Source organism: Triticum aestivum, chromosome 7B (genome assembly GCF_018294505.1).
Source record: "Triticum aestivum cultivar Chinese Spring chromosome 7B, IWGSC CS RefSeq v2.1, whole genome shotgun sequence".
NCBI classification, from domain to species: domain Eukaryota; kingdom Viridiplantae; phylum Streptophyta; class Magnoliopsida; order Poales; family Poaceae; genus Triticum; species Triticum aestivum.
This window is the reverse complement of record NC_057813.1, coordinates 24,338,012-24,363,172: the sequence shown is the minus strand read 5'-3', so window position 1 is coordinate 24,363,172 and position 25,161 is coordinate 24,338,012. Positions and strand designations below refer to the sequence as shown.

The window sequence follows — 25,161 nt, the reverse complement described above, 5'->3', positions numbered from 1 at the left end:
AGGAACATATGTCATTGGATCGACACGTTTGACATGTCTTGGATCTCCACAACTTGCTCTTGAGTATTTGAAGCATTTCACGGCAGGCGTGGCAGCAAACGGAAATCGGGCCCTCAAAGTTGATCTTGGAAACTGATAGTGTCGGCGTTAGTGGAAGAAATAAAGGAGTTGTTGCTTAGCTTCTAGAAGGTCTCTGTTTGTGCATTGCGACGGACAACTTATGAAGTTGCTCATCGGTTAGCAAGGCCTGGCTATGTGAATAATTAATGTATGACTTGGTTTAGCATCCCTCCAAACTGTATTGCGGACGAGCTAGTCTTGGACCTTTTGTAAGATGGATCGATGATGGCAGTGTCATTGACCTCGTTTCTTTGTTGGAAGCATTGTTTGGGATGCCGGACTTCTGTCTTGGTTGCGATGTCTTGGTTGGGCGCTTGACTTAGCACTTGTGCTGTTGGCAGGAGGCCGGCGGTGGTGGCGCGTCGCTCTGGTGTTCCCCGTTGCTCAGAGTGTGAGTCTCTAGGGATACTTTCTACACTTGGTCTGCCTCGAGATTGGTCGGATCCTGCCATCCACCTACTGACTCTTTTAGGCGTTTCCTTGATACATTTGCTTTTGTCTTGTCTCTGTCCCCAAATTCTAGTGCTCTTTTTGCTCGTCTTTTTTTCTTTCCTTTTTTGGGTTTTTATTGGTTTTCCCTGATTAACCGAGAATGTTAGGTTTCGGGTCCGGTTTTTCTTATAAACCGGATCAACTCTCTTGAGGTGTTCTCAAAAAAAAGTTTGGAAACTCGTTTCCTTGTCATGTGTTGTTGTGGTTTGAGTGGTCGCTCATTTCTTGTTAGTGTTGTATGACGAAAGCGGTGTGCTAGCCACTTGGCTATCCTTCTATGAAAAATGATATACCTTTTCATGGTGCATTCCAGGGAAGCAAATCAAATGATTCCCAGCAATTTTTAATGTGTGAAGACGAGGTTCATTTTAACAACGAATCCTTATAAAGAATAACTTACATTTCCACGTAGAGTCTAAACATACAAAATTGAAACTGAAATCTTTTAGAATCATTTTCAAATTATACTAGCAGCATTTGAAATTTAACTTAATGGATTGAATTACAATTTTGGGAGCCAACGCGATGTTAGGGGGGAGGTAACGACACAGCTGGTTAATAACAGAAAATTCTCGGACGTACAATGTACTTATTAGAAAGGACCAAAACGAAAATACAGAGTTACACAAACTTCTGAAGATAAATTCCTCGCTCTCCCATAAACCACGTAAATATTTCACAACAAACGACGTAAATAAGTTGTTTCTGCTGGAACCAAGGAGTCTGGAAGAAAGGATTGATCAGCTGCTGTTGACGACCCTGCAGTTACGCCTGATCTCACCGGCGTTTCCGGCGAGCGGGCTGATGTTCCCCATCTTTATCATGGCGGCCACGAAGTCGGCGAAGAAGAGCGCGCTGTCGGAGCTGTACTGCCGCACCAGATAGTCCTGGGAGGCGCCGTTGAAGAGCTCCTGGTCGGAGTGCAGCAGGCCCCTCCGCGCGACGAGGTTTGGGTAGTAGGCGTTGTCGAAGACAAACCGCGTCTGCGCGTCGAGCGGCGTCAGGTTGGTGTCGCCGGAGCCCGTCGGGGCGGGGCAGCTCCGCCGTAGCTCCGTGGCGAAGGCGGGGTTGATGTTGGTGTCGTTGTAGATGTGGTCCCGGAAGAAGACGCACTGTGAGAAGCCGATGGTGTGCGCGCCGGAGAGCGCCGTGAGGTCGCGCGGGCTCAGGCTCTTGTTGGCGAATGACTGGATGAGCTCAGTGAGATTCAGCGACGGTCCCGGGAGGTCGCTGTTCGCTCCGTCCAGGCTCGCCGTCGTCGAGTCCCGCCGGCCCAGCGGCACCGCCCAGCTTGGGCCGCCGAGCTGCGGACGTGCGTTACAAAGTACGTGCACGCATGCAGATTGTGGTCAGCCTAAACTGTAACAAGTAGTGCACGTACACACTAATACGCATGCAAGCAGCACGTAGTACGTACCAGGACTGTGCCCTCCCGTGCGGCCAAGGCGAGGATGTCGGCGCAGGACACGACGCCCGGGCAGACGTACTCCACATTCCTCTTGATATCGTCGATGACCTCGAAGCCGCGGACGGAGTTGACGTTAGGGAAGGCGGTCTTCTCGCCGGTGAAATTGGTCGCCGGCACGTCGTCCAGGAGAATGGACCCGTCGCAGCCCTGAGAAAAACATACATGATCTTGTGATCACGAATGTAACCTCGTACGTGCATGCATGCATGATGAGTGAACGTATTTACCTGAACGAAGCAGTCATGGAAGAAGAGGCGGAGGAGGGAGGCGCCCATGCGGCGCTCCGTGAGGACGGCCTTGATCATGCTCATGCGCACGATGAACCCCAGAGCAGGGCAGCTCTTTTCATAGAACCTGGGATCCAGCTGCCCGTTCCCGTTGCCGTTGCCGTTGCCCTGCCCGTAGCCGTTGTCGTTGCCGGTGCCATCCCCGTAGCCGTAGCCGTAGCCGTAGGCGGAGGAGGAGAAGAGGGAGAGAGCAACAAGGCATTGCCAGGCAGTGGAGGAAGCCATGGGGAGCTCACAAGTCACAACAAAGTTAAGCTCTCAAGTCTCAAGAGAGCTAGCTAGGTAGGCTTTCTTTGGAGCTGAGCTGAGCTAAGCTGAGTTGATGAAGTGCTGTGCATACATGATGCTCTATTTATAATGCTCTTCCGCTTCCATGCACATAGCTCTAATTTTTTGCCTGTGCCAGCATTCCCCGAGCCATGTGGGAATATGCTGACAAGGTGGCACGATAAGTTTCATGTACTACCTATGTTTTTAGGACTCAGTTTGTCCAAGATTCCTAGCTACCGTCGTTTGGTACAACTACGAGCAGTTGCCGGCACAGACATATTTGTAGTTAAAGGGATGTAAACACCCAATTTCAACGCGTCGGCCCATGCAGGTACTCCCTTCATCTAGATTTGTTAAGACGGGCATGGGTTTAATAAACTTCAATTTAACTAACAAAATGTTTGTAATAGCCACAAAAGTATATGCTTAAAAACTTAATTCTATGCAATGCGGGCCTATAATATATTTTTAGTGGCATATAACACAAGTTTCCCTAGTTAAAATGATGATCTACAAATCCATGCCCAACTTACAGGGTTGATGGAGGTAGAATTAGAGTGAATTCCGGTTTTTACCCCCTATTTTGACTTTTTTGACACTAATTACCCCATTGAGCGGGATTTCATCCGTTTTACCCCATTTAGCACAAGTGTTGCCACAATTTACCCTCTTTTAATTTTTGCGTGCGTTCTGACCTACGGGTCACGATTTGTCAGGTCTAGCTGGCATGCCACGTCAACGGCTTTTTTCTGTCTATTTTTCTCCCTACTAAACTCATTTCCGGTTTGAAGTATTCTGATGGGACGATTGTACTTGATCAGCATGTCATATTACCATTGAACAAATTATAGGAGAAATTGTTACCAATATAATCTAAAATCATGTATGCTTTTCTTCAGTTATCATATATGGCCTTAAGTATGGATGGTTCTGTAGATTAGATTAAAGTGGTTTAAATATACTACTTTACTAACTCTGATGCACCTACATATCTAAATATCTAGGTAGCAAATATGTTGACTGAAGAGTATGTGTTGTTACTTGCTAGCTGTAAAGGAAGTTTGGATCTTTGTATCTTATGATGCATGCTGAAACATGTTCGTTCACCGTATTAGAGTATATTATGATTGCAGCCACTAATTCATTTTTCTTTTTCTTGCACAAAGCGGATGGCAACGGAGATGTAGAGTGTTAGGCATATTTTACATGTCCGTGGATACAAGAATCCAGAGCCAGAGATGATTGAGAGATATTTCATTATTTATTTTGATATAAAGGAGAAGATGAAGGAATTGGGTTCCAACCCTTGGGATAGCGCTAATTATCAGAAGAAGGGGGCCAACGGAAACTCCATGATTGAGTTAACAGATGATGCAGGCATGGTGAACATGCTAGAGGAACTTGATGCTTATAAGAAAATCAGTTTGAATGTTAATTGGGGGAGAGCAACACAAACGAGAAGCCATGGGAGGCGAGCGTGGCGCGCGGCCGACTTGAACGTTGGACGTGCCGCGAGCGACCTCCATCGGCTGAGCCGGTCAGAAGAAGCGGCGCTGCCCAGTTCAGCAGTGAGAAAAATAGCCAGGAAAAACCAATGACGTGGCATGCCAGCTGGACCCGACAATTGTGACCCACCAGTCAAAATGCTCAAAAAATTTAAACGGGGTAAACTATGGCAACATTTTTGCTAAATGGGGTAAAATGGATGAAATCTTGCTAAATGGGGTAATTAGTGTCAAAAATGTCAAAACAGGGGGTAAAAACCGAAATTCACTCGTAGAATTATTACGGGTATCAGTTGCATATATACGCGTCTGTACTTGTCAGTAGCGAGTGGTCGTGCTGAGATGTGTTGGCCGTACAGTAGATGCTTAATTAGCTAGCGCGACTGGCGGTCAACTAACCATGGGAATGTCGTTGAGATGTTATTATCAACACCAGTAAACTAGTCAACAACAAACCAAAAAGAAGCAAGCTAACCAGTCAACAGCATGCACATGCAAGCGCAGATTACGCAAGAGTACGCACGAACCAACCAACGACGAATCGAGTAATAAGGATGCCGGTGAACCTCCCGGCTCCTTAGCCGCTTGGGATTCCTGGCCGTCGGATCTAGTGGCTTGATCGGATCTGGGCCGTACGATCAAGCCGCTGGAGGACCACAGCTGTCGGATCGAAGCTCGCTCCTGTAGTAATGAACAGTTTCATCCCCCCCCCCCCCCCCCCCCCCCGCTGTAAATATCTTGTGCCACCGCCGCTATTCCGGTGCCCGCACGAGGGTATTAGCGTCATTTCACATGTTGGCCCATGACGTGTTGGTCCATGCTTGGCCTGTGGCTGGATGAGACGAGGGAGGGAGCCTATCTCGCCTCTTCGTCCTCCCATTCGCCACACCCATCTTCCCTGCACTCGCCACCGCCACCACGCTTCGTCCCGCGTGCTCTGCCTCCTCCCTTCCCCTCCCCTCCCGTCGCTTCGTCCCTCGTGCTCCGCCTCCTCCCATCCCCTCCCGTTGCCCGAATCACCCTGAGGAATGACGGGGCAAGAATAGAGATGGCGACGGTGGCCGGATCCGAAAATGGCGGGGCGGCGACCACTCCCATGAGGCCCGACGGCGAGCAGCTCCTCCTGCTGAGCACTGAGGGGGTGGGGAGAAGCAATGTACCCTCCTCCCACGATGACCCGGCCCCCAAACCACTCCACTACGGCGTCCCGACCCGCACCTCGACGCCCTGCTCGGCGCCTACACCAGGTTCTCCGTCCACTCCGTGGCTGGTAGCAAGGGGCTGGCCGACGGGGTGCTCGGTGAGGTCGAGGACGCCGCGTACTGCCTTCCACCTCATGTCTGCCCCGCCACCACCCACTGGCAGGAGGCCCCCGCCACTCCTCTTGATCCTCCACCACGTTGCCGTCACCGGGAGGAGGTGCTCATTGCCTTCGGGAACCACCACGGCCAACAGATCTATTGTTGCGTTCATCGATCTGTACGTGATTGTTTTGAACTGTCTCAATTCTGGTTAATTGTAGCTCATCCATGGTTGTACCTAATTATCCCCTTTTTTCCCTTGCAGGTTGGTCCGCTGTCTATAGGTGCTCGTTGTTCTGCCCAGTTCGTCGTGTTCGGTCTTCGGCCATCTCTTTGCATGTTGACCCCTTCTCTCCCTCTCATCTCTCCTTTTCAGGCCTAGGCTTGCATTTTTGCGGCCATGTATTTACCTTCAATTCCTATATGAAGCTGCTGTTAGATTGTGTTTGGACAATGGATGTATCTGCTTTTTGTCCTCTTATTGGTAGAAGCCTAGCACCTAAATTATTGTTCCCTGCTTGTATTATTGTGCTTGCTTGGCATTCGGAAATGGGGATTTTTTTCACTTCTTTAGATCCTGGTAGGACCTTTTTGTACCTTTCTGCTGTGTCCTATAAGTAGCCTAATGATTTGTTTGTTGGAAGTGATCGCATGTGTCGCGCTGGTGGGGCTACCAAACTAACCAATATCGTTCTAGATATGATTTATAGAAAATGTTCATTGGCCTGTAGCTGAAGTAGTATGCTGTAAGGAAGACATTCACTTGCCTTAAGCACCTAATGTTACTGAAAGCTATATATATATTCATAGCTATATATATTGTCATCACCTAGCTATACACAGGTGCTAAAAGCTATATATATTGCTATCTACAGACTGTGTATCATAAATTTTTGTTTTACATAGATTTTTCGTTTCCTGATGTTAGGTCAGATGGTTCAATTGATATTCAGAAGGATTCTTCTTTGCCAAAGATGAGTTGTTGCTCAATAATTTGCATGTCATGGTGGACATCATTTATAAAGTGCAAAGGAGAGCTACTAATCTTATTGTAGGTGTGGTACACACTAGTAGAAAACGGAGCTTTAAAACCGGTTTGTAAGGGCCTTTAGTGCCGGTTATGGAACCGGCACTAAAGTGTGGGCACTAAAGCCCCCCCCCTTTAGTACCGGTTCGGCACGAACCGGCGCTAAAGTGCCACCACGTGGCGTGAGCTCGCGCCCTAGTATGGGGGACCTTTAGTACCGGTTGGTGTTACCAACCGGTACTAAAGGTTTCTTTTTGATTTTTTTTTTTGAAAATTTTGGAAAAAATTTTGATTTTTTTTTCGATTTTTAATTTTTCTGAATTATTTGATGATTTAGTCTCTAATCACCTCTCTTAACTGCTCAAGTGTGGTACACACTAGTAGAAAACGGAGCTTTAAAACCGGTTTGTAAGGGCCTTTAGTGCCGGTTATGGAACCGGCACTAAAGCCCCCCCCCTTTAGTACCGGTTCGGCACGAACCGGCGCTAAAGTGCCACCACGTGGCGTGAGCTCGCGCCCTAGTATGGGGGACCTTTAGTACCGGTTGGTGTTACCAACCGGTACTAAAGGTTTCTTTTTGATTTTTTTTTTGAAAATTTTGGAAAAATTTTTGATTTTTTTTTCGATTTTTAATTTTTCTGAATTATTTGATGATTTAGTCTCTAATCACCTCTCTTAACTGCTCAAGTGTGGATCACTCATTCCAAATCATCTAACTTCTCGACCGGTCACCCATCCCTCTCACTACTCCAGCCCAAGCACGCTTAACTTTCGGGTTCTATTCTCCTTCGTTTCCGAGTCTGCACTTGTTGTTTTCCTGACAATAGTAAGATGTCAATCCTATTAACCCTCAGGAGTTTAGCTTGAGCATGAAGTCACACATTTCACCGTTTGAGTTTGAAACTATTATTCTAAAAAAACAGTAATTATTTAGTAACGCTAATATTTCTTGAATAAGTTTGACCATAGTTTGACCAAAATTCAAAAAATTGAAATAATTATGTAGTAACATTAATACTTCTTGAATAATTATGTAGTAACATTAATACTTCTTGAATAAGTAGTTTGACCAAATTTAACCAAAATTTTTTAAAAAAACTAAAATTTGACCATATCTTTTTTTCCTTTTCGAATTTGAGGATTCTAAAAAATTCCAAACAGGCCGTAGGCGGTCTCCATCGGATGCGGATTTTCGTGCTGAATTTTTTGATATATTATACGTTTTTTTCCGACATCGTATGCAAAAGTTATAGCCGTTTTACATTTTCCCTACACTTTTTGCAAAACATGTCCAAATTTAAGTTCTCAAATTTTCCTAACTAGTAGATATAGTAATATAACTACCTCTCGAAGGATTTTATTTTTTGAAGTTTTTATCATTTTCTTTTGATTTTTTCAAAACTGAAATGGCGATACACGGGGGGGGGGGGGTAGAGTTTGAAAATTGGCCCCTTTAGTACCGGTTCGTGGCACGAACCGGTACTAAAGGCTTGTCCCCTTTAGTACCGGTTCGTGGCACGAACCGGTACTATACGTTAGACCTTTAGTACCGGTTGGTAACACAAACCGGTACTAGAGGGGCTCGTGGGGACCCGGCCTGACGCCAGCCTGCCACTACCCCTTTAGTACCGGTTCGTGGCACGAACCGGTACTAAAGGCTCAACACGAACCGGTACTATTGATCGCAGCCACGAACCGGCACTATTGATCACATTAGTGCCGGTTTTTTTACAAACCGGCACTAATGTGCTTCACATTTGACCCTTTTTCTACTAGTGACAGGTTACAACTCTTCAGTGCTTGTAGCAACCATATATTTTCGTAGCAGAGGAGATGATACATAATATAGTTTGGTCAATAATTAATTCATCACTTGAGGTTTATTTTGTATCACTGTCTATGTAGGTTTTGTGGTGGAATGCTTTCCATACCCTACTATTATCTATGCTTAATTGTGTTTTGCAGCTTCCTTGTAGCTCATACATTGTAGGATTTTATAATTATCAGGAACTTTACGTCTCCGGACTGAAAAGTTAGCTGACTTGGCATTATGTTTTTATCTGACTGTGAGATGTGTGACATTGGGTTACAGCCCATAGTATATTTCTTACAAAAATCTCTCTGCTTCCTTCCATATTTTCCTGTAATTAATTTGAAGGCTTATATGTTATCAGGTGCATTAGCACTAGCTGCTGCAGCAAGAGTTGCCACCAAAGCAGATTAGAAGTTCTTTTAGAAAATCCTATATTTTGAAGTAGTTATTCTCATCACATAGCTTGGATGGATCGTGTCTTACTATATAAAGTGCTTCATCGTGTCTCTAGCGTTTTGTGCTCAATGGTGAAACTTGCCATATGATCTTATTTATGATCAACGAAAACCTGAATACATGCACATTTATCTTGAATTTTCGGGGTTTGATATTCTTGATGATGTGTGAGGAAGTCTTGGCTTAATAAAAGATTGTAATATGTGTCTTCCTCATTTTTAGGTACTGGAGATGTATAAACAGGACGAAGTTTACAAGTTAGTAATAGGCACTTCATATGTGATGCCATGTGAGGAAGCCCTGGTATGATACAATAGGAGATGGTAATTCGAGGAAGGTAAGAGCGCAAATTTGTAGCTACCTACCCTGGTTACAAAATTATGTATACTACAAAGTTACATGTCACTATAGCATTTATCTATGGTCCAGTGTAGATGTGGGTCCGTTTTTCAGATTACTGCTACCTTCAATTGTTGTATTTTCTTAGCTTTTCCAGAAACATACGTGGAAAGCTTTCTTTCACGCGATTGGATGTCGCTTAACTATGATTTCTGCTATTTTTATAGTATTTTTAAATGTCAAACAGTTATCATGTCTTACTGGTGAAATTTAAAAGTTGTATATTTGCACATGCATACGGATATTTAACTTAACATGGTCTACATATTCTGAATCTGCAGTTTTGCACTATTCCTTTTGGATTACCCAATTATGTTCACTCGAAGGGTGTGGTTCCCTTAGGTAGTTGCAGAGTTTCCAACAAAGCTTGCTCTCTGACCTGAAGGCCACTTTGGCATGGATGTGAGCGGCGTTGATCCCTAGCATTGGCAAGCACTGTAAGGTCCCTCTTCTCATGTTTCTGGTACAAATCTATATATATACGGTACTTAAATTCTTTCTTTGAATAATTACTTCTGCAGCTTTTTCTCAAGGACTATACTCATTCATGGAAAACTTTAATTAGTGCTTCTAGAAAAAGTTAGCTAGACTTCTTTTGTATTCTTAGACCCAGGTTGAACCCAGGTTGATTGTAGACAAAAATAGAAATTTAAATAATGGCCCCTTGCACACTAATTCTTAGACCCATGTTGATTGTATCTCTTCATTATATCATCAGTCGCTCCTTCCTACTTAGGTTTCAGTGAAGAGTTAAATCTGTCTTGTTCTTGCACTGTTTATTTTTATTTTAGCACTAGAGGTACTGTGTGGAAGTACTATTCCTAACACTTTGTTTGTTCATCATATGAAGTTCCACCACTGTTGCCAGCCGATTGCAGTGTGCTACCGGTGGTGAGATCCAGGAGGAGGAGCCGGATAGGGAGACGAGGTAGGGATGAAGAGAGGCTGAAGGACACGAGGTAGCCTTGCAGATGGTGACATTTGAGCACCACAACTGTTGGGGGAGGCCTCTCGAGATGACAGACAACACCATATCCAGGTACGGCAAGAAGGACGGTAGCCAGATTTGTGAGCAATTTTCTACAGAATTTTTGTCTGCCTGACTATTGAAGCTAATACTTTCTGTGATGTGTAGTTTAGTAGTATTTAGATGCATGGGTCGGATGTTTATGCTCACGTGTGCAATCTGACAAGGAGATCAAAAGGTTCCGTTCAGTTTTAGAGTTTAGGATCTTCCGTTTTGTTCAATTTGAGAAGCACTTATAAGAAAGTGGAGTGGGAAGTGCATCTACATGATTTGCTAATACGCAGTGCCTATGATGAATTGATTCATTCCACTCTGCTGCTTGCTACAATAGTGATACACTAATATGTCTAATGGATTGGCTACTTTGATTTCCTTTGATGTACTCAAACACTTTATTGTATTGCAGTGCATGGTTATTATGTTCGGCTGTAGAATTAAGATTGTTGGTATTAGGAACGTTGGTTCCATTACAATATAAATACCACTAGGAAAATGAAATCTTAGAGAATGTGATATTTCAGTTTTAGGAGCAATTGCTCTCAGCTTCTTCCAAGTTGAATTTGTCTAAAAAGCGAGTGCCATGTTTCTCAGATGGCCACTAGAAAATGTTTTCTCTGCAATCCTAATTTTTGTTGGTTTTCTTGTTCCTGATTCTTTCAGAATTTATTCTTAAGGTAGTTAATTGTTTTCTTGTTGCTACGTTTTGGTCAGGACGGCCTGCCACCTCTCTTGCTGTCTAGGTCACCGCGATGCTCAGTGGTGCCAAGATCCAGTTGGGGATGGTAGTCCGTGGGCAAGGCAGGGCATCAATGCCGTCGACCCCTCCGCCCCACGCCACCTAAGAGGTATTTGGATCCTTACCTCGCGACGATGTGGTGTCCTTTAACTTGTGGTTGCCTCTAAGACGCTAAGAGATGATGCAGGTGATTAAACTAATCAAGGCACCAAAATTTTGACCATAGATCATCTCTTTTTCTAAATTACAGAGTACCTCGCCTGGATCCGGAGGTGAAGTTACAGTGAACTCATGTAGTCAAGGTACAAACCCTACCCCTCTCCCTCCCGACGGAGCTCTCCTCACGCCTTTTCGTGTTTCCCTTGCTCGAACATCGCTTGATTTGTGGAGCATCAAGGAACTTGTGTGATTCTTGGCAGAGACCTAAGTCTGTAGGGAATATCAGTGATGATGATTTCTCTTGCCTTATATAAATATATTCAGTTAGTTCATCTGAGACCATTACAATCTGTAAATTGTGGGAGTGAAATTGACAGCTTCAATCTTTAATCACTTTGCATTTTTCCCCTTAATTTAAGTCTTAGATACATTGCTTTGGATCTACCATGTCTACTTTGATTATATGAGATGTGTCTTTGCCGTTTTTTATCTATTCCCAGGTTAAAAATGTTGATGTCAATGTATATGAACGTATTTCTACCTACCAACTTACCATGTAGTCAAAAGGCTACAATCCCTTGAATGATTGTAGGAGATGTAAATTCTCTTAAGCTTACTGTTTGCATTTGACACCCAATGTTTGTTCCTTCTATCCATATTGTTTGCTTACATACTTATAATCAAGCTTTGGCTCGATCCTATTTACGATGAGAAATAATCTGTACATGAAAGTGCATCTTGATTCTAGAATAGAAGAAAGTAGGCGTATGTGTGTAGGCCTACTGAATACCCACAGTTGTTGGCTTACCCTTTATCTGTGTATGTTTGCAGCGCTAGAACAAGTATGTTTAGTGACCATTTAGAACAAACACCATTTTTCGGACATTATATATTTATGGGGCAGTCATATCTAAACACCATTATCCAAAGGATTTTTCACTTGGTTTCTGCAGATGGGGATCTTTATGGGGCCATTATATATTTATATCAAGTTTACAGTAGTTTTGTTGTGAAATGAGCTTTGAGATGTCATTGATGTATATTTCTTTACATGCACAGAATAGCATGTAAAAATAATTTGCTTGATGAAATGTTCAATTCAGTTTCACACACCACTATTCATATACAAACCCTATGTCTCAACAGTTTTTCTAGCTTATCGCCATTGTTACAACCGAATGGAGGAAGCTCTTTGCAGTACTATTCAGCATCGAAATTTCTCAGATTTGTGATCCTACACTTTTGTACCTATACAACACTCTAATCTGTATGGAAACATGTATTGATGTCTTATTTCTTATGAGAACCGTTGTTGATGTCATCGTCATCCTCGCCACCGCGCCACACAGCACTATCGAACAGGTATGTATGCCTCGATCTCACCACATGCTTCTCTCGCCTTGCTGGTTGGTTTGGTGTCTTGCTTTGCCACCCTCTTCCTTGGCCTTAGGAAAAGCATGGCTGCCAGCATAGAATGGATGAGAAAGAGGTGAGCCACCGCGACATCGAAGCTCTCGCACCGCTGCTCCCCGTCGAGCTTGCGTGTGCGCCGGATCTGGTGGCCAGTACAGCCCGTCCATCTGCCGACACCTCCAAGCAACGCCTACAGCAGCAGGTGAGCACCCCTACTCGGCAGTTTGTCTTTGCATCCTTTGAAACGAATCGATAGACTACAGAACTTTATATCTGGTCTGCTGTCCTAAAAAATAATACTATCTACAAAGATGTGTCTGTCCAAAAGATACCAAAATTTCAGATGATCTGAAAGCAATTTGTAAGTATGTGAAATATGACCACCCCACGCTTTAATTTCAAAAGCTGTCAATTTTCACATGTGTCATTTTTTTCCTATATCATTGAACCAGGACTCTTTAGGAGATCAAGCAGAAAATTGTTGTTGACATGGCTGTCGATTGTGGCTGCTACATTAATCAAAGCCAGGGCCTTCATTATCTAATAGGTTGACTATACCTTGGTTTTAGTAGCTCTTTGTTGATAACTATCATATTTGCATAGCTGGTTGATTGATTTGATTATAACCAAACTGCATCGTCATAATTTTAAGATAATGATTATTCAAATGAAAAATGATGAAAGAAATACATATACCAAAGTCGCATATGTTGAGATCATGAGTAGGCATACAATTGCTCCTTCAAATTATTGTGATATTGCAGTGCTCTTTAGTCTAATAAATTATGTATTGTTGTGCTCCATCTCCCTTTCTCTTCTTTCCAAGACATATACTTTGCATGGGGAGTTGCATGCTTGCTATGAGTTTCAGACGTATCGACATCCGCTGCAATTCGATGTACTTTTGTTGTTATGATGTGTCTCTTGCTTTTGGTATATTGTAGTGAACTTATTGTCGTGGACAACCATTTTGTATAGGATGAATTGGGTCTTTATGCCTTTGTGATAAAATAGAATCAATCAATGGGCAGCTATTCTGCTCTTTGTTATTTTGGAATCTTGCTTCTGGTATATTAAATATCTACTCCCTCTGTACCAAAATACATGTCGCTGGAGTAGCTGAACTTCACCTACTCCAGCGATATGTATTTCAGTACAGAGGGAGTATCCTCTATAATGAATGTATAGTTGTGAACCTATTGAGATGCGCGATTACTGCTCCTTGCTTGGGTCTTTATGCTTTCTGATCAAATAGCAATCTATCATAGGCAGCTACTTTGCTCTTCTTATTTTGGATCTATCACTATGTCATTAATTAGTTAGGATTACGCGTGCTGCACCTATGGGATGGACCAGACAATGCGCCAAGATATGTTGGCAGCAGTTACACTATCTATAAAGACAATCTTATATTTAATTACTCTTGCAAAAATTTGTACTTTGTTTACGTCTGGGCAATGTGTTGAGTCAGATACCACCCACCAGCAACAAAATAAGAATATGGTATGTGTTTAGCGAGACACCACCCACCAGCAACAAAAAAAGAATATGGCGTCAGAACCTTAATTACTACTGACTTAGCATTACCTGCTTGACCAAAACATTGGGACTGGCACCCTCGCGCGAAGGCGCGGTCCCGATCTAGTGTCCAGTCTATAGGGTGAGCAAAGACAACCGGTGCCGGAGGCAACTACTTTACACATACGTAGACCCCTCTGGCTAGATCATATATGCATGGTGATAATTGATTCAATAGTAAAGGGTGGGGGTCGGGCTATGATCGACAATACTATTGTTGAATCAGAAATCATATTCCTAGGTATAAGTTTTACTACTTAAATCTTACGTGTAGTGTGAGAAGGAATAACTACCTGGAGCAAAACATACTAATAACTAGGGTTGGACTCGACAGTGGGCAAACTCACAGACCTGATTAGGTCCCACAACCCAACGGTGGTGTTCTTGAGCGAAATTAAAAAAAGACGAGGGCTATGGAGAAACTGAAATGGAGTTTGGGTTTTAGATGTGGTGTGGCTGTGGACTGTCAAGGACAAAGTGGAGGTTTAGCTATGTGGTGGAGAGAGCATCTTCAAGTTACAGTGAGACCATGGTGTCAGTATTTTGTGGATGCGGAAGTGATCTGGGAAGGTAAGACCTGTAGGAGCACTGGATTCTACGGTGAACCTGATGTTGAGCATAGGAAGAAATCTGGGGATGCAATCTGGTATTTGAGAAGACAAGATGAGCTACCATGGTTATGTGTCTGGAGATTTAAACGAAGCATTGCTGCAAACTGAGCAAAGAGGCGGCAACCAAAAAAGTTTTATGCAGATGGAAGACTTTCCAGATTTCTTGGCCGACTGCGGCCTCGCTGACGTGGGCTTCTCCGATTATCCCTACACATGGGACCACATAAAACAAGGGAAGGACAATATCCAGGTTCGTCTTGACCGTGACACATGCAATGGCAAGTTCCTAGCTATGTTTCCGGACACCCAAGTCCAACATATAGTCACGGAGGAGTCGGATTATGTTGCTCTGGTGATGCATGTTCTGGAGATGGCTCCAGAACTGGGCCAACGCGGCCCCCGACAATTCAAGTATGAAGAGGCTTGGACACGGCATGAACTGTACGAACCAATGGTAGCTGAGAAGTGGGCTGAAGCGGACTCAGGGAGTGTGGGAATCACAGCGACATGTAGCGGGTTGGGAAAACTTTCAGCAAGTATGCAAGAGTGGGGGTTGGTCGTGTTTGTGCTGAGCAAATAGGCAATTTTTCGACTAATTTAATCCATAAGTAGACAACGAGCATGGCATTGACAGAACTAGGAACATAGTGGTACTGATCTAAACAAGCACGTACTACGCAAATAGTAGACAAATCTACACATGATGCTAGCACTGCTAATACAGAAATTATCAGGAGAGGGATAAACGCGGTATACCCTCCAGTAGGCCATGCAGAAGCCGCTGCCGCGGTGACAGCAGCAGCAGAAGCCTCCTCGGCGGCCTTCTTGTCGGCCTCGGTCTTCTCGGTGGCGGCGCGTTCGGCGTCGCTGGACATGGTGATGACGGAGACGGCACGGACGTAGTGGATCGGAGGCGAGCAGTCGCGTAGTCGCTTCCCAAAAACCTATCTGGCTCTCTCCCGTACAGGAACAAGAGAGACGGAGTTTCGGAGACCTGCTCTCCCGTCAACCGTGTACGCGGTGAACGGGATGGAGTCGCCGGCGGCAGCAGCACCAGAGGAACGACGTGGGTGTGGAGGCTGAACCCACGTCCAAGTCGGTAGCCCACGATCCGACGTCTCAGATCGTGGCCCTACCTATCAAAGACTCTCCGTTCCTGACCGGCAAAAAGAAGCGCATAGGAGTGAGCTCGGCTCGGCTCAATCCCGCAACCCGCAACCCGCAACCCGCGGCGCGACGAGGCGTGGCGAGGCGAGCGGAGGAGGAGGAGTGCGCGAGGGCCTCTTCTCTTCTCAAGCTCCAATAGCATGTAGAAGAGCCATCCTTATAAACCACTCCAACTTTCCTTTCACTAGCATGGTGGGACTAAACTTCCCACCACCTTGTCATGCCACCTACATGGGCCCTTAGAGATCAAATCTGAAATTGTCATATGGGCTCTAGGCCCATCTCACATTTCAACAACCCCCCACCAGATCTCAGGGGCCCACTTTGTCCTTTGTTCCAAACGCTGTTTTGATATACTAGTGTTTCAGTGAAGACCTGTTAAGGTTGAGCTTCACCTAGAGCAAGTAGCTACTCTCCTTCATAACTGAACAATAGACTATGCCTTGAATTGTCAGTTTGGCGTAAAGAAGTTTCACCACATGTCTTACTAGTACTAGGCTGCCGAAGGCTGACCCCTCGGGTGGAGCATATAAGTCACACTCCTGGCCTATTCATGAGCTTACTAGAGATCACCCCAATCTCATAGACTGTGACTAGCAGTCGGGCTCACATAGGTGTGTTCCTCCAAAGATCGCTCTGTAGGATAGCATCTTGCTTATACATATAAGCCTTGGAACACATTAAGACAGTAGTCATCCTTCCATACAGTTTCCGAGAGTATTGCATCTCCAACGGAGTGGGTTAGTAAAGTTACTCTCCTCAGTTCACCACTGGCTTGTTTTCCCAGGTCCTACTTCACGGGATCTCCGATCACATAGGTTGGGTTACCACCATGGCAACTCATGTGGGTCTCATACCCATCTCCCTCGATGCACTATCTATCACTACACGTGATAGCCCTTTCGTAAAGGGATCTGCCAGATTCTTAGCCGTATGGACATAGTCCAGCGCTATCACTCCGGAGTTTCTTAATTTTCTGAAAACTTTTAATCTCATTCTTATGTGTTTGTTGGACTTCATGTTGTCCTTTGAACTCTTCACCTTGGTGATGACAGTCTGATTATCACAGTTCATAAGGATAGCCGGAACCGGTTTATCAACCAGTGGCAAGTCCATCAAAAGATCTCGAAGCCATCCTGCTTCAACACCAGAAGTGTCTAATGCTTTTAATTCTGCTTCCATTGTTGATCTCGTTAAGATCGTTTGCTTGCAAGACTTCCAGGAAACAGCGCCACCTCCAAGAGTAAACATATACCTAGTTGTGGCCTTCATCTCATCAGCATCAGAGATCCAATTCGCATCACTATACCCTTCAAGTACCGACGGGTCTCCGATATAGTGAAGTCCATAGTTCATAGTACCTTTCAGATAGCGCATAACTCTTTCAACAACATGCCAATGTACATCACCCGGTTTAGAAACAAACCGGCTCAGTTTTCTCACAGCAAACGCGATGTCAGGCCTCGTTGCGCTCGCTAGGTACATCAGTGAACCAATGATTTGAGAGTATCTCAATTGATCTTTAGCCATGCCTTTGGACGTTTGAATCAACACGCTAGGATCATATGGTGTTTGAGATGGTGTGCAGTCCGAATATCCAAAATGACTCAACACCTTCTCAACATAATGGGATTGCAGAAGTGTGATCCCACCCTCATTATCTCTCAGTAGCTTGATGTTCAAGATAACATCAGCCACACCAAGGTCCTTCATCTCAAAGTTCTGAGACAGAAACGATTTAACCTCCTCAATGACTTTGAGGTTTGTTCCGAATATCAGTATGTCATCAACATACAAGCACAGTATAACTCCTTCGCCCCCACCATGGCGATAGTATACACATTTGTCAGCCTCATTAACAACGAAACCAACAGATGTCAGAGTTGTATTGAACTTATCATGACATTGCTTAGGTGCTTGCTTCAGGCCATATAAAGATTTCAGCAACTTACACACCTTCCTTTCCTGACCATCTATCACAAAGCCATTTGGCAGTTGCATGTAGATTTCCTCATTTAGCTCTCCATTCAGAAAAGCCGTCTTAACATCCATTTGATGGACGAGAAGACCATGTGAGGCCGCCAACGAGAGTAATACTCGAATGGTGGTCAGTCTAGCCATAGGTGAATAAGTATCGAAGAAATCTTCCTCTTCTTTCTGGTCATAGCCTTTGGCCACAAGCCTGGCCTTGTACTTTTCAATCGTACCATCGGGCCTAAGCTTTTTCTTGAACACCCACTTACATCCCAATGGTTTGCAACCATAGGGACGCTCAGTGATCTCCCATGTCTCGTTAGCCATGATGGAATCCATCTCGCTACGGACCGCATCCTTCCAGTAGTCAGCTTCTGGAGAGCCATACGCTTCTGAGATAGAAGTGGGAGTATCATCCACGAGGTACACGAAGAAATCATCACCAAAGGTCTTTGCAGTCCTTTGTCTCTTGCCCCTACCAAGGGTTTCCTCGTCATCCTCCTTAGGATTTTCATCATGTGTTCGTTCATAATATTCCATAGGAATGGCAGGCTCAGGAGTCTCCTCAGATTCCTGTCTAGAAGTGCTTTGCATATCTCTCATAGGAAAAATATCCTCAAAGAATGTAGCATCCTTAGACTCTATGATTGTACCGACCTTTTGGTCAAGTAACTCAGATTTCACTACTAGAAATCTAAAGCCAATGCTGTTCTTAGCGTAGCCCAAATTAACGCAGTCCACAGTCTTGGGTCCGAGATTAAGCTTTTTGGGGATCAACATGTTGACTTTCGCCAAACAGCCCCAAGTACGCAAGTACGAGAGTGTTGTCCTTCTCTTTGCCCATCTCTCATAGGGAGTGATCTCATTATCCTTTATCGGAACTTTATTCAAGACATGGCATACCGTCAATATAGCCTCCCCCACCATGCCTTGGATAAACCCGACGTATCTAACATGGCGTTAACCAGATCAGTTAGAGTACGGTTTTTCCGCTCGGCAACCCCGTTTGACTGGGATGAATAGGGAGGCGTCCTCTCATGAATAATGCCGTGTTCCGCACAGAAGGAATCAAACTCACTCGAGAAGTACTCTCCACCACGATCTGAACGGAATCGTTTAATTTTCTTTTCAAGTTGATTCTCAACTTCTGCCTTATAGATTTTAAAGTAGTGTAGAGCCTCATCTTTAGTATTTAACAGATACACATAGCAATATCTAGTGGAATCATCTATCAATGTCATGAAGTATTTCTTTCCACCTTTAGTCAATACACCGTTCATCTCACAAAGATCAGAGTGTATGAGTTCTAATGGTGCCAAGTGCCTCTCCTCCGCAGCGTTGTGAGGCTGGCGAGGTTGCTTATCTTGCACACATGACAGGCACTTAGAACCTTTGGCTAAAGTGAAACTCGGGATTAAATCCAACTTAGCTAGCCGCGTCATAACACCGAAACTTATGTGACAAAGACGTGAATGCCAAACCTCAGATTCATTAACACTCGAATGAATATGGTTCACGACTTTATTACAGAAATCTACGAGGGAAAGGTAGAACATCCCTCCGCTCTCATAACCTTTTCCAACAAATAGTCCATACTTAGTAACAACTAATTTATTAGACTCGAATACCAACTTAAACCCTTCTCTACATAGAAGGGAGCCACTAACGAGGTTCTTCTTGATGGCGGGGACATGTTGCACGTTCTTCAGCTGCACGATCCTTCCCAAAGTAAACTTCAGATCGACCGTGCCAACACCATGAACAGAAGCACTCGCACCATTCCCCATCAAATAAGGACCCGTGGCCTGTGACCTGGTAAGAAGAGAACAATGAAATGTCAGCACACACATGAACACCTGCACCTGTATCCACCCACCAATCAGTAGGCTAAAACACTGAAAAAACAGTAAATAAATTACCGTACCCAGATGCACCATTCTCATTGTTGCCCACAATCATGTTGACAGACTTGGAGTCCTGTCCTGACTTCTTAAACTTGTTTGGGCACTTGTTGGCCCAATGTTCAGCCGAACCACAAGTAAAGCAGCCCTCATCCTTCTTGTTCTTCTTGAAGGTCTTCTTACCCTTCTTCTTGAAGTCGGTATTCTGTTGGACACCGTTCTTTCCCTTGAACTTGTGGGAGTTGAAGTTCCTCTGGTTCACCATGTTGGCAACAGAAGTCCCTTCGGCCCCTTTTCCGTGCGAGTCCTTTGCCCTCGAATTGTGCTCAACACTCAGATGGCCAATGACATCCTCCATAGAGAATTCACGCCTCTGATGTTTCAGAGTGGTGGCAAAGTTCCTCCAGGAATTGGGGAGCTTAGCGACTATGCAGCCCGCGACAAACTTGCCCGGTAACTCGCACTTCAGAAGCTCAAGCTCCTTAACAATGCATATTATCTCATGAGCCTGCTCTAGTACAGGATGGTTCTCAACCATCTTGTAATCGTGGAACTGCTCTATAATATACATCTCGCTCCTTGCATCGGCGGCCCCGAACTTAGATTTGAGTGCCTCCCACAAGTCCTTGGCGACATGCACATGTAAATATGCGTCGACCAATTTATCTCCGATCACGCTAAGAACTGCTCCGAGAAACACAGTGGTTGCCTCCCTGAACGCCTTCTCCTGTTCAGGAGCAATCGTTCCCGTGGACACACCGGTGACCCAGAACTTGTTCATAGCCGTGAGCCATAAAGTGGTCTTTGTCTGCCAACGCTTAAAATACGTACCGGTAAACTTATCCGGTTTCAGTGCTGCGGCAAAGCCACTTGCCGAAAAATTCCTACACATAATAGGTTTTTGGATTGCTGAGAAAATAGGCAATTTTTCGACTAATTTAATCCATAAGTAGACAACGAGCATGGCATTGACAGTACTAGGAACATACAGGTACTAATCTAAACAAGCACGTACTATGCAAATAGTAGACAAATCTACACATGATGCTAGTACTGCTAATACAGAAATTATCAGGAGAGGGATAAACGCGGTATACCCTCCAGTAGGCCATGCAGAAGCCGCTGCCGCAGTGACAGCAGCAGCAGAAGCATCCTCGGCAGCCTTCTTGTCGGCCTTGGTCTTCTAGGCGGCGGCGCGTTCGGCGTCGCTGGACATGGTGATGACGGAGACGGCGCGAACGTGGAGGAAGTAGTGGATCGGAGGCGAGCAGTCGCGTAGTCGCTTCCCAAAAACCTATTCGCCTATCTCCCGTACAGGAACCAGAGAGACGGAGTTTCGGAGACCTGCTCTCCCGTCAACCGTGTACGCGGTGAACGGGATGGAGTCGCCGGCGGCAGTAGCAGCAGAGGAACAATGTGGGCGTGGAGGTGGAGATGCGTTCTGTTTCACGGCGGCTAGGGTTGGCAGCGCCCCACATATATATGTGCGGCCGCGCATGGAGAGACATGGGCTGAACCCACGTCCAAGTCGGTAGCCCACGATCCGACGTCTCAGATCGTGGCCCTACCTGTCAAAGACTCTCCGTTCCTGATCGGGAAAAAGAAGCGCATAGGAGTGAGCTCGGCTCGGCTCAATCCCGCAACCCGCGGCGCGTCGTGACGAGGCGTGGCGTGGTGTGGCGTGGCGAGGCGAGCGGAGGAGGAGGAGTGCGCGAGGGCCTCTTCTCTTCTCAAGCTCCAATAGCATGTAGAAGAGCCACCCTTATAAACCACTCCAACTTTCCTTCCACTAGCATGGTGGGACTAAACTTCCCACCACCTTGTCATGCCACCTACATGGGCCCTTAGAGATCAAATCTGAAATTGTCATATGGGCTCTAGGCCCATCTCACATTTCAACAGTTTGGCTCGATCGGAATCAGATAAAACAACCAAAGGTACAATTAAATGATGCCAAGTAAAGGGTGTTGCGAACCGGATACACAACTGAGATAAGGGACCACTACTAGGCAAAACCTTATACACAGAATCTTACCAGCAGCGCGGTTTAAAATAAGGCGTTACTGCTACTTAGCAGTAGCGCGTGACAACAAATTGTGCTACTGATATCCACATAGCAGTAGCGTGTCAGGAGGAAACATTGCTACTACTACAATTGCCACGACCTTGCCGCCAAACTAGGTATAGCAGTAGCGCATGTTTCTTGAACGCGCTACTGCTATTAAACTTAGCAGTAGTGCTTTTCGACAACGCTCACTACTGCTACATTTAGTCCACTCCTTGTAACTAAGTTTAGTCCCACCTCGCTCCACAAACAGGGTGTTTACCACCTTAAATATGTTACTTCTCAAACTATCACAACCACTTGGTCTTCACTGAATTCTATGTATTGGATTTGTGGCCGCAATATGAGTCTTCGCCGGTTCCTAAACCAGAGGACTCATATTGACAATTCAGATTGTACACAAAAAGATCATTGATGACCAATGTATTTTTGATGTTTATTTTTATATTCTTAGCCTTAGGTGTAGCGCGTTTTCGTAGAAGGCGCTACCGCTATAGGCATAGCAGTAGCGCGTCAGGAGTAAAAGGCGCTACTGCTATGGAGTTTAGCAGTAGTGCATTATCCTAAAGCGCGCTACTCCTAAAACCATCCTAACTTCTCCATCAACTGCCCCTCTCTCTCCCCCCACTCCCACTCTCACTCTCCCATGCACGTCGTTCCGCCGCCGTGGACGTTCGGCCCTCCCCCGCGCCGCTATCCTCGCTCCTTCTTCCTCAGTATGCGGCGCCCCTCCTCCCTCCTCCTTCCACCGCCCTCCTCCCTCCTCCTCCTCCTCCTGTCGCGCCCTCCTCCCTTCTCCTCCGACCGTGCCCTCGCCCTCCTCCCTCCTTCGGCCGTGACCCTCCTCCTTCGGCCAAGCCCTCCTCCCACCGCCATCCCCCCCTTTGTCGTGGTGGGCGCACGGCAGATGCCTTGGGATGGCTAAAGAATGGAGGAGGCTCGAGGGCACTGGTGGGATCCAGAGGCGAGGTTGGCATGAGCGAGCGCGGGACGCAGGACACACCCAGGTTTGGGGCTCTCTAGAGAGATAATACCCGTAGTCCTGCCGAGTGTGGTTGATGCGTGATAGTACAAAGTTGCTCCTAGTGTTGTATAGAGGAAGAAGGAAGGGTGGCCAGGGCTTAGGCTACCCCTTCTCCCTATATCTGTGTTCTACTGATCGGTTGGCTAAGTTACTATGTGCTTGCATGTATGCATGAGGGCTCCTGGGGGGTTTTATAGGCCAACCCCCAGGGGTACAATGGTAATGTTCCAAGGCCATAGGGCCGGGTTGTTAGCATCTCGGAACCCGGAGCTGGGACCCGCCGGGTGCCTGTGGTTCGCCAGGTTCCGCTAGGTGCGGGCCCCACTTGCCTAGGGGCACTGTTCGCCGTCTTGTCGATCGTCAGGGAGTGGCCGAGTCGAGTCGGGTACAGTGGTGCTCCGTCAAGTCGCCGCTTGCTGGCGTCAGCAGTGACGACGGGGGTACTATTGCCACGCCGGCCCTGGTCAGCGGGCAGGTGAGGGGCATTGTTGCCACGCTCCGGCTGACCAGAGGCATGGGCGGGGCATTGTTGCCTCGGTCATCGATAGATGGAGACTCGTCCCATCGTATGTCCTAGATGGGACGGTAGCTGACCCGTGGCTAGGTTGAGGAACACGCCAAGGGTGGAGCTGGCTTGTTGGGGAAGTCTTTGTGTGCCGGGTTCGGCTGCCTTGAGCTGGTTGTTGGGGCCGAGTCGAGGATCTTGGCCGGGTCGGGGAGTTCGGCCGGGTCGATGGGCTTGGCCGGGTTTGAGCGACCCGGCCTAGCGTGGGCCGACTTGAGGGGAGATGCTGGCCCTGTTGTTTTTGAAAAGGATTCGGGTTCCGTTGCCTTCCGGGGGTTCATCCCCCCGACAGTAGTCCCCGAAGCTGTGAAGGTCCGTCGTCTTCGGATGGGAGGGCCTTCGTAGTTTCCCCCACCTGAGGAGGTGAATCTTGTGACCGTCGGGTCTGGCAACACCCACTGTGTGCCGATTTCCAAAAATCGGAACGCGGCATCCCGGCAGCGGCGGGAAACCGAAGGGTCCGTCGAATCTTGAGGCAATCCCTTGGGCTTTGCGCGGGTGCCATGTGGCGCCTGTAAGCCGGAGGGGCCTGACAGGCCACACGCGTGACGGGACCGGGCGACGTGTTGGGGCCCACCGCCGCATGCCCTTGGCCCACGCGTGTGGATTTATTGCAACATCCGCAAGTCGGTTGCCCTTCCCTATGCAGTTATTGCACGTGTACGTGCACACTTATTGCGGGGAAGTGGGGAGGGCAAGCACAAACGATCCCACTCCCCCATGTTTCGAACCGGGGCTTATAAATTGGGGCGAGGGGGCGGCAGACATCATTCTCACTCGCGCTCCCCTGCCTCTTCGTCCTCCATCTGCTCCTTGCGACCGCCGCGCTGCGACGCCCGCCGTTTCAAGCAGAGCCCCATTGCCGTTCATCTTCCCACTTTCTCTTTCATCTCCGTTGATGGCGCTACCATCGGGATCATGGATGGGCTCGACCTTCACCCCTGACAACATTGCCTACCTCCGCACCACCAGGCGCTTGTCGGGGGAGACGGAGGTTGTCGTGCGCCTGCCGCAGGGAGAGCGAGAACCGCTGCCCGAGGGCATGGAGCGTGTAGTACTCTTCCCGCACTTTAAGCATGGGTTTAGCCTTCCCGCAGGTGCTTTCTTCCGCGACTTCCTGGAGTTCTTCGGGCTCCAGCCCCATCATCTTGGCGCCGACACCATCGTGCAACTCTTGAGCTTCGTCACCCTCTGCGAGGGGTACCTGGGGGTCGAACCTTCGACCGACCTCTAGGTGCGCTTCTTGTCCTTGAAGCACCAGGGGCCAGAGGCCAGGAAGTTCTCTGACTGTAGGGCCACCGTCATCTCGAAGCGATTGGGCGCTGATTGCCCCAAGATGCCGCTGGAGGATTCTGCCAAGAAATGGCAGAATTCTTTCTTCTATGTACCCGCAACCTTGGCGCAGATCACATCAACTTGCCTCCCTTCGTCAACGCGCCGCAGCGGGCGAAGTAGAACTGGGGCTATTACCCCAGGCACCCGCCGCAGGAGATACTCAACCTCTGCGAGCGGGTGTCGGAGATGAAGGCGTGGGAGGGGCTCAGTGGCACCGACCTCATCGCCACCTTCATTATGTGCCGGGTTCTGCCACTCCAGTGACGCAACTGCCTCATCGGTCAGATGACCGGTCTTCAGGACCCCAACCGCATGTCGGTCATGCGCCTAGGGGCGGACTAGATTGCGCCCCGGGTCAAGGACATCTCCGAGGCCGCGCTGCGGGATGACTGGAAGTTCGGCAAGCCGCCGTATAGCCACGCGAATCCGACGCCCATGGTGAGTCCCTGGTCTCAGTATTTTGCTTCT

General features: G+C 46.8%; 1 protein-coding gene across 1 annotated transcript; it reads right to left on the bottom strand.

The window, feature by feature from the left end:
- Nucleotides 1–1,167: 1,167 nt before the first annotated feature.
- On the bottom strand, nucleotides 1,168–2,670 carry LOC123162576 (peroxidase P7-like). Its single transcript, XM_044580354.1, has 3 exons — nucleotides 2,308–2,670; nucleotides 2,030–2,227; nucleotides 1,168–1,916 (listed from the first exon to the last, which is right to left on the bottom strand). The coding sequence occupies exons 1-3, from the start codon at nucleotides 2,590–2,592 to the stop codon at nucleotides 1,353–1,355; spliced, it is 1,047 nt and encodes a 348-aa protein (XP_044436289.1). The 5' UTR covers nucleotides 2,593–2,670; the 3' UTR covers nucleotides 1,168–1,352.
- Nucleotides 2,671–25,161: the final 22,491 nt, after the last annotated feature.

What these genes read in the sequence shown, in the direction of transcription:
- LOC123162576 (XM_044580354.1), bottom strand. Translation starts at nt 2,592, where the DNA reads ATGGCTTCCTCCACTGCCTGGCAATGCCTTGTTGCTCTCTCCCTCTTC. An exon ending in TCCATGACTGCTTCGTTCAG is followed by an intron (nt 2,228 to 2,307) that starts GTAAATACGTTC and finishes TGTTTTTCTCAG; the next exon opens with GGCTGCGACGGGTCCATTCT. An exon ending in CACGGGAGGGCACAGTCCTG is followed by an intron (nt 1,917 to 2,029) that starts GTACGTACTACG and finishes GCACGTCCGCAG; the next exon opens with CTCGGCGGCCCAAGCTGGGC.